This window comes from Poecilia mexicana, unplaced genomic scaffold, assembly GCF_051168715.1.
Source record: "Poecilia mexicana isolate PSO_F unplaced genomic scaffold, ASM5116871v1 scaffold_23, whole genome shotgun sequence".
In the NCBI taxonomy this organism is placed as follows: domain Eukaryota; kingdom Metazoa; phylum Chordata; class Actinopteri; order Cyprinodontiformes; family Poeciliidae; genus Poecilia; species Poecilia mexicana.
The window spans coordinates 11,838,748-11,847,748 of NW_028263392.1; the positions used below are offsets into that span (position 1 = coordinate 11,838,748).

Sequence of the window (9,001 nt, forward strand, 5' to 3'; positions counted from 1 at the left end):
ATTTGGCCACATTAAATACCTTTTCTCATGATTGGCAACGCCTGGCTATGAAGTTCAAAGCTTAATGAGGTTACCAAACCAATTTTGTGCTTCAGTAAGACAGTGAAAAGTAGTTAGGAGTATTCAAATCAATAAAAATGACAAGGGTACCCAAATTTTTGCACCTGTCAAAGTTTGTTTTGATGCATATTGCATATTTTCTGTTAGTCCAATAAACCTCATTTCAATACTGAAATATTACTGTGTCCATCAGTTATTAGATATATCAAACTGAAATAGCTGTTGCAAACACCCAAATATTTAGAAATAGAAATGATTAAGATTGATAGGGGTGGGAGTGGTATTTGTTTATTGCAGTGTAGGCCCAGCATTGCGTTCATGGGTAAAACGAAAGTAGTTTAATATAACCCGGTGATGGCGTCTGCTCACGGTAAGCTGGCTTTCTCTCTGACCTCTATGGATGTATTTATGATTTTAAAATTAATAATAATAATAATAATAAAGTGCAACACTCTCTCTTATATATGCTGTATATTTATATTCCGTTTTTTTCTTTCTTTATTTAGCGCCGATAGTTACTGTAAAATAATGCCATTGTTTAAAAAAAAAATACATACTCAAATAAAAACAACAAAATTGTGTTAGATGTCACGAATAAGTAAGTATTAGATACAAAATACATTTTAAATCTCAGTCACGTATTGTACCGTAGTCAGATACTGACGTTCTTGCAGTTTGACAACTTGGAGTTTCGAGTTTCGTTTCTTCCTCAGCCAACATACAGAACATCTATAAAGTTCTTCTACTTACAGTTTCACAAATGGTTGTGAAATATGCGCTTACCTTTAATCTCTGATTTAACATACATTATTAAGACTAAATAAATCTTGACTTTGGTTTGCGACCCAGCAATGAAATGAAACTAAAATGACTCCACGAGTTCGCCAGCAGGGGGCAGAAGGCTTAGATGAGATCACGTGTTCTGGTGACAAAATATATGAATGCTTTGTTTGTTTACTTATTAAATGACCACAAAAATAAACTGTAGAGGTTCAGTTACTAGGGGGACCTCTAAAGGAAGCTGGTAGTATTATATTTTATTTTTGGTGCATCAGCGTGAAGAAGATGGAATACAATGCATGTAACACTTTTAATTTGTATGTAATTTTGACATAAACTTTCTCTTTTCTTTCACTTCGCCCTACTTTTTGTTGTGACGTAAACTTCTAATAACATTTTTGAAATGCTTTGTTTCCCAAAGTTAACCATATGATGATGACGACTGTATAAAGGATGGCTTGTCCTGCCTTGACCTGATACTTGAGTGAAATATTTTTCAGAGTCTGATGAGGAAACTTTTTCTGAAAGCGAATCAGAAGATGAGTCATACTTTGAGTCGGAGAGTGAGCAGGAGTCGGATTCAGAGGATGACAGTCAGGTCAGTTTCCAAACACAACCACACATAAACCCAGGAAATAACTAATCTAAACCCTCTTTTCCTTTTTCAGATTTACACAAAGCAACCCTGCAGATATTACAACCGTGGCGGCTGTAAGGACGGGGCCAGCTGCTCTTACCTGCATGTGTGCAAGTATTTTCTAACAGGAAGCTGCCGCTACGGGTCAAGCTGTAAACTCAGTCACAGTTTGGGTGGAAGGAGGAGGTCATCTGGGGCGTGTGCCAGCGCCGAAGACCAATCAGCAGCCAGCAGTAAGAAGCTATTAACTTTGATTTATTCTTGTTATTTAATCATGCTGTTCAGGTAGCTCCAGTGGTCTATGTCACCAATTGTCTTTAAATAAATGTTATTTATTTTTGTTTAACATTAGTTGCTTACCGCATTCAAATGAAATTTATGTTTGTTTTTCAACCAGACCCCCAACTTACTGATGGTCGACCGTACCAGTGGCAGATAAATGGTGGAAAGGGCTGGAAGGATGTTGAAAATGATCACATTATCGAGGCCCAGTATTCGCTGCCCCACACGAAAAGCATCAAAATATACAACACACCATATGGGTAAACGTTTAATCATATATATTTATCTTCCTTTATTCAAATTGTAAAACTGTATTCAATTGTTACAAAGTGAAAATACATATCAGCAAGGTAAGAGTGAGGTTGCTGTCCTGCAGGGCGGTGTCTATAGACTTCATCAAAATAAGAGTCTATGGGAAGAACCTGAAGGTGAGGCGCCTGGATGACGGCAACACCGTGTGGAACTGGTACTGCACCTTAGGACGGAAGTGGAGGAAGTATGGAGACAAGGTAGATGGCTTCTGCATCTTTATTCTCGTTTGAACCTCGTACGGTAGGTTGGAGTGACGACTTGTGGTGTTTGCTGTGCTGTGGGCAGGACTCGAAGGGTAATCCAGGTCCGGTAAAAAGCTCCGACATAGAGAGGAAGTTCCAGAGCGACCCGAAAAGCTCCTTTACTTTCACGGCTGGTGTGGAGACTTTTCAAATTAAGTTTCCAGGTGACTTGCACTCTCTTCTCCAACTAGATGCAGCACTTTCCTAGCGATTTACTTGACTTCACTGACTCGATTTTGACTTTTGATAGAAATGCGACAAGTGGGAAAAAAGAAAAATAGGAAGGTCACACGACGACCTGTGTTCAGACAACAACAAGCGAGAGCAGGGTAAGTTTGGATTTGGTTGTGTTCGAGTGTTTGATTTTTTTCTGAGTGTCATGCTCAAAATCTACAAAACCACACAAATATTGTATCCACAGCACAGCACTGTTAATGGACATCACTTTATTGTGTAATTACTAAAATAGGTTATAGTATGGGATATAATTACTTCCCTACAACTGTTATTGTCTGTGGACATAAAGTCTGAAAACAGCATCTACTTTGGGAATAAGTTCCACCAATCAGTCTTTCAACTGATGAGCAAAGTTTTAGGAATCTTAAAGCGAAACATCAGCATGTCTTTCTGGTGATAGGTAGATTGACTTTAACACCAATTGGAACAAAAATCTTTCTGTCCAAAAGCCTCAGACAGAAAATGTTAGATGTTTAAATGGGGAAATGCGCTTCGAAAATGCAGAAGAACGTCATTGTTATGGTGTGCACGTCCTATAATATACCAATGTGTAATTTTAGACATTGTAAATTACTCACCAATTTATTTTGAAACATTTTATTGAAATTTTTCGTATTTCGTCAGAAATTCATGTTCAAATATGCGCAGAATGTTTTAGGTTGTCCTAATTCCTTTTGTTTTTTTGTCTTTATGCTCCGCTAACACTATGCTAGCACCATGGAGCCATAAACATGTCTTTTAAAAGCTGCAAGTCCAAAACTTTGATTTTAATTTTTCAGAGCCGCTCTTCTAGCCGGATCGTTCCAGACGCTTTCTGTGGGCACCAAACCGCAGTGGCAATTCGAAGGAAACGGTGGAAACTGGCACACCTTCAAACGCAGGGTCAGCAGAGTATGTGGTTCAGTTTGATCTCGGAGACTTTGCTTTCCAGTTTAACTGCAACATGTTAGTTTGTTTCAACAGCCGGGCACTTCGTCTGACTGCTCCATAACCAGTGACGACATCGAGAGCAAGTACCGGCTTAACCCCTCCGACACCATGAAGTTCAAAATAAACGGACAGCCCTACAAGCTGGATTTTGGAGGTCAGGATTGTTGACAATTCAGCATCATAAGACAGTTACCATAATTAGAGGATAAGTTCATCTTGTCAATCAAAGCAATTAAATAATACCTTTAAACTTTTTTTTTTTTCCATTCCAGCGATGATTCAGATCAACCAGACAAACAACCGTAAACGCAAGATCAGACGAGTGCTGGTGTGAGGAGTAAAGACGGAGCTACTTTTCAGAAAGCAAACAATTGTGCAATATTGTGCTAGTGCATTGATTTAGGCTGTGTGTTTTCCAGTTACACCAGGGATAGCTCCCTAATAAAACATTTAATGATGTTTACAGACATTATGACCTGATACTATGAAATATCAGTGAGGTTTACAAGTGAATACATGAATCCTGCCTGAGAATCCTGCACTAAAACAATCCAACTTGTAATTTGCAGAGTTGATGTTTGAATTTTTGATCTTAGAGTCTCAGGGGCGCTTCTCTATGGTTTTTTGCAGAGTACCGAAACCAACCGAAGGTTTTTCAGAAAACCAAAAAAATCTTGGTTAAATTAGAGGACATGGAATGTGATTTTAGAATCTGCCTATGGGAGATACGCAGACAGATTCCCTTGATGCAATAAAAATATTAACATTAAAGTGGATCAATTCTGTTGTACAGCAGATGTTGCTCAGTTGTGCCTTATGCTTTACATGCAATCTTTGTCATTTACTCTTCTTTGCATGGTGCTTGTCTCCTTTTCCCGTCTTCTGGTGCTGATCTGAGAAAAGCCTCTGGTGAAGATCATAATCTCTTTTAGCAGAAACAGAAATAAATTAAAGTTTCAAATTTGTGTGGACTTTTGTTTATTTTAAGAATGAGGAATTTATCCTCCGATTTTTGTAAATCCTCTATTGATCAAATGAGACACCTTCAGTACCAGTTAAGGTCTGATAACTCATTTAATTTAATGACTTTATTTTTAAAGGAAATCTGGGATGTTTGTTTAAAAATATAACTTTCGGTCACATTTCAACAGATTTTGTTGCTATAAAATGGAAAGGAAAACACCAAATATGGCAGCATCCTATCCACAGTGACATGAGTGTAAACTTTGTAAGATATAATCAGAATAATCCACAGAGCATTTTATTTATTTGTAGTCATGGGCTGCATTTGATCTCTGATTTACAAAACCTTTATTCTACATGTGAAAACACACAAAAGACATTTTCTAAGCTTCTTTTTGCATTTGGGTCACCTGTAGTAGATTCAAGCAGAAAAACAAAGGAGTTTTATTCAATAAATTTAAATGTTATTGGAAACTTTATTTATTCCAGAAACTCCACGACTAAGTAAAACACGTTACATATATAAATCACAAACAAACCCATGTTTTGAAGCCTTTATTTCTGTTAGTTATTATGGTTTGATGTTCACAGCTACTGTGAACTTAATAATTATCTGCTTAAAGATTATTTTCAAAAATTACTTTTAATCTGACAAATCTAATGGGAAAATTTACTCTGACTTATTTCTGAAGTTAGTATACGTTATAGTTGACAGTTGCCTTTGAACCATTTGTTAGCACATGTAGCTACATCCATATGGCTGAAGACCAAAGAGTCCATAGTCACATTGACAGAGTTAACTTGTAAAAACTTGTAAAAAGCACCTGGAGTTTCCCCTCCCTCTCCCATCTCAAAGAAATGAAAGTGAAACTATTTATGTCTGTGAAATGACAGCGTAGCAGAAGGATTTTAGCGCAAGTAAGTGGGTTGATTCATGTGTTCGTTTTGGAAATGTCATGTTAAGTCACTTTTGTGCGTAAACTTTCCAAATCTTGCCGTTTTAGTGTAGTTTATTTGTCTCAGCTTATGTGGAGTCTGAATCAGTCTGAGAACGAGGAAGTTGGTGTTTGGCTGTTATGATCTACAGGAGCTACAAAGCAGGATGATTTCACTTCTTTCCCTACAGCTGGGTTTAGAAAGATCACAGTGATATGTAATAAAGTCCAAATCTCTGTGTTTGTCAGTGAGTGACGATCATTATCAGTGGCAACTGCTGAACGGCAATCAGTGGCTGAAAATCGACAACGATCATGTGATCGAGACTCACTACTGCCAGCCTGGAGCAAAGGGGATCAGCATCAACACAAGCCTCGGGTTTGTATTTCTACGCTCTGCGTAAAATAGGTTTGGCCATGTATCTACAGAAACCATATGAAAAATACCATGGTGCATGTTTTTGTCAATCCACAGGGTAGTTTTTATAGACTTCGATGAGCTGAAGACTGATAACCCAGCACTGAGGGTGCAGAGACTGAGCTTTGTCCCTCAGGGTCAAGAAGAGGACATCGGATGGTACTTCAGAGACGACAGCCTGTGGTGTGAATATGGATCACAGGTGAAGAAATGTGTTCTCTCCCTCAGGGTCCTGACACTTTGTCTGAGCTAATGTCTTTCTTGTATCATGAACTATTATAAACAAATGCAGCAGTAGAAACGGCTTATGAGGCTTTCCGGTAGCTGTGATCTTGAGTTCTTGTGGAGTATGAAATTTCCTGGTGTTTTTGTTCTTGGGAGGGTGTTATTGTGAACAAACGCTGAACATTTTTCATCCTCCTCACCCCCTCAGAGCTCCAACATGTCATCGTCGTCCATCACCAGCAAAGACATCGAGACTCAATTCACTCAGAACCCTCAGGGAGTCATTCAGTTCAGCGTTGGCTCGACCGGATACTCACTGGATTTTTCCAGTATGTGGCTTTGATGAGTTTCTGGGAGCTATTTCTACAATCAGGTACACATTGTATGTATGCAGTTAGATGTAACTGAAGGCGTTTAAATTTGCAGCCATGACCCAAACCAACGTCGCTACAGGCTTGCGCAGAAACATGCGCAGGAGACCGAAATTCACCTCAAGCCCTGCAAGGTGAGATTTTTCAACCTTGGTTCAGTCATGCCCATGTAAATGAAGTGAAACATTCTAGCCTCTCTCAGAATAACAATAATAAAAAAAAATACTTCACTTTATGTCCCTGCAGCATTAGCTATGCTTCATCCCTCCCTCTGGCTTCACAATCCCAGTTACACAATCCCAGCTTCAAGTGGGAGTTTATGGGAGATGAAGGGCAGTGGACAGAATACCAAGCACATGTAAGTACAGCTTCTTATACACCAACTTTATTCTCCAACTTCCAAAATTGTAACCTTTGAACATGCATTCATTTCATCCTTAACTTTTGAGTGTCGTATTAACCCTTCTGCAATGATTGGGGAGACTCAACAGTGACATCTGGTGGTTATTTTGTCACATGTCATATTTACGTTTCAGTGTATGTTATTGAGATTTTTACTGGATAGAGCAACACAAAATAGTTTAGGTTTTTTTTCCTACAAATAAAAATCTTTCAAGATGGAAGCCTGTGATTGTATTCAGCCTTTGAAGAAACAATCTTTTGTAGAAACACGTTTTCCTGAAATTTCAGGAACGAAGACTGAAAAATGTTCCCGTTTGTCCTTCTAACACGATTAAAGTTCAGACAGATTTATTTGAGATATTCTGTGAACATAAAATTTTAAGTTTTGACGCAGAATACATATTGAATAAAGAGCTTGGCTTCTTCCATAGCATGATGCTGCCACCACCGTAGATTCAGAGTAATTAACAGTGCTTCTTTGATCAATGCTTTTCCTTTGTTGCCTTGTCTACGTTGTCTTAGTTGCTTTGAAGTTGTGCCATAAACTTTTTACTTGCAGATTATGAAATAAGAAGCACCATGACATTATCCAAGCTAAATGTAGCGACATTTATTTGTGATGATGCCTATTTGTTTGCAGATATGTTCGCTTGACAGCGCTGCCATTGAGAAGCAATACCAGCTGAACCCACAGGGCCAGATCCTCTTCAATATCACAAACTTCTCATACAAGCTGGATTTTGCAAGTAATAACCACAATTCATTCTCAATAATCCACTATTTAATTCAAGAAGCCTCTGAAAACCATTATTGATTGCAGGAATGTGTCAAATTAATAATAATATTGGGACAAGACGAAGCGTGAGGCGGAGTCCGGACTACGGACCTCAGAAAAACAACAGGTAAATCTTTTTAGACATGTCTTTTAATTTGAAAAGTTTATGACCAAGTTCCTTTGGAGTAACTTAGGCCTTACATGAACAAATATAACTGTATCTATATGATGTTTCCACTTATGCTCTATTAATCCCCTTAATCTATTTCTGTCTTATCTTCCTCAGCTCAGGTACAAATGTCCGTTGGCAGTTCCAAGATATCGATGGGATTTGGAAAGATTATTCCAAAGTAAGACTGAGTATCTCCTTTTATTAATATGAGAACAGCGATGTTAGTAGACTTGCTAATAAGCAGCCAAACTGTACCTTGTTTATGGTGTCGTGCAGAGTTATCGTCAATGCAGCGTCTCCAGTCCTGACATTGAACTCCAGTACCAGCTGAACCAGTCAGGCATTATGACATTTACCGCCAGCAGGTTCAGCTACGAGCTCAACTTCTCAGGTGAGCAGCAGAAAGAGAGGTGAAAGTGAGCAACTATGTAGTTCAGGCGATGCAAATACAGCTGTACTCATACGTTATGCAGATGATATTGTGAAATTTTTGCATGTGGAAAAAGTTAATGTACCCCGTCTGCTTGCAGCCATGACTCAGAGGAACCTGTCCACAAATACCACCAGGTCGGTGAGACGACTTCTCCAGTGATTGGGACGGATTGTTCAGAGGGAGGAGAGATATTTGGCCGTTTTCCTCATAAGCCATCTTGTTTCTATCTTGATTGGTGTTTACAGTACTGTTGACCTGAATGAGGCTGAGATGCTCATAGGTTTTCAGTCCACTTTAGAGTTAAAATTTGGGTTTACTTTCTGACAAGATACAGAATATCTCTTATCTAAAGTATGTTCTCGTACATCATTCTGGGCTCCTACAGCTTTTCATGTCAAAATCCCAAAATTGTCTGTACTTCCCAACCTGCTTTTCAAGTATAAATACAAGTGAAGTTAAGGCAGATAGTGATGTCAAGCTTTAAGTCTAGAAGCTGCAAAAATATCTGAATGTGAATGTAAGAAAGTCTGCAGATACAAATATGGAAAATACTTAAAAATGTCTGACTGTGTGGGAACTCTGCTTCGTGTTTCAAGAACCGTACTGCATGCACTGGACCGGTTTGTAAAATGGTTTACTTTATGTTAGTTAGCATTATGTAATGAAACTAAGTGGCATTTTGGATTAAACATTTAACGTCACAGTGGTTTAGGATGTAATAAATGCAAAGACATTTAGGTTATAGGTTACATTATAGGTTCTTTTTGCAATATTTTGGGCCATGATGCACCTTTAAATGTTCATAAAATCTGCCACAACCAAAGAAC

The 9,001-nt window shown here is 38.4% G+C and overlaps 2 protein-coding genes across 2 annotated transcripts; both read left to right on the forward strand.

The window, feature by feature from the left end:
* Positions 1 to 369: 369 nt before the first annotated feature.
* LOC106919217 (uncharacterized) lies at positions 370 to 4,445 on the forward strand. Its single transcript, XM_014989442.2, has 10 exons — positions 370 to 430; positions 1,341 to 1,438; positions 1,509 to 1,710; positions 1,875 to 2,019; positions 2,136 to 2,268; positions 2,357 to 2,477; positions 2,564 to 2,642; positions 3,330 to 3,432; positions 3,514 to 3,634; positions 3,753 to 4,445. The coding sequence occupies exons 1-10, from the start codon at positions 415 to 417 to the stop codon at positions 3,812 to 3,814; spliced, it is 1,080 nt and encodes a 359-aa protein (XP_014844928.2). The 5' UTR covers positions 370 to 414; the 3' UTR covers positions 3,815 to 4,445.
* An 842-nt stretch (positions 4,446 to 5,287) lies between these two features.
* LOC106919218 (uncharacterized) lies at positions 5,288 to 9,000 on the forward strand. The gene is made up of 11 exons (XM_014989443.2): positions 5,288 to 5,361; positions 5,628 to 5,757; positions 5,854 to 5,998; positions 6,230 to 6,350; positions 6,448 to 6,526; positions 6,639 to 6,750; positions 7,435 to 7,540; positions 7,615 to 7,696; positions 7,856 to 7,919; positions 8,018 to 8,132; positions 8,272 to 9,000. Coding segments are annotated over exons 1-11 (1,017 nt in total). The 5' UTR covers positions 5,288 to 5,360; the 3' UTR covers positions 8,334 to 9,000.
* The last annotated feature ends 1 nt before the right edge of the window (position 9,001 follows it).

Coding starts and splice junctions, on each gene's coding strand:
- LOC106919217 (XM_014989442.2), top strand. Junction 2,020..2,135: donor ATATACAACACACCATATGG/GTAAACGTTTAA, acceptor GCTGTCCTGCAG/GGCGGTGTCTATAGACTTCA. Junction 3,433..3,513: donor GGCACACCTTCAAACGCAGG/GTCAGCAGAGTA, acceptor TTGTTTCAACAG/CCGGGCACTTCGTCTGACTG.
- LOC106919218 (XM_014989443.2), top strand. Junction 6,527..6,638: donor TTCACCTCAAGCCCTGCAAG/GTGAGATTTTTC, acceptor ATGTCCCTGCAG/CATTAGCTATGCTTCATCCC. Junction 6,751..7,434: donor GGACAGAATACCAAGCACAT/GTAAGTACAGCT, acceptor ATTTGTTTGCAG/ATATGTTCGCTTGACAGCGC.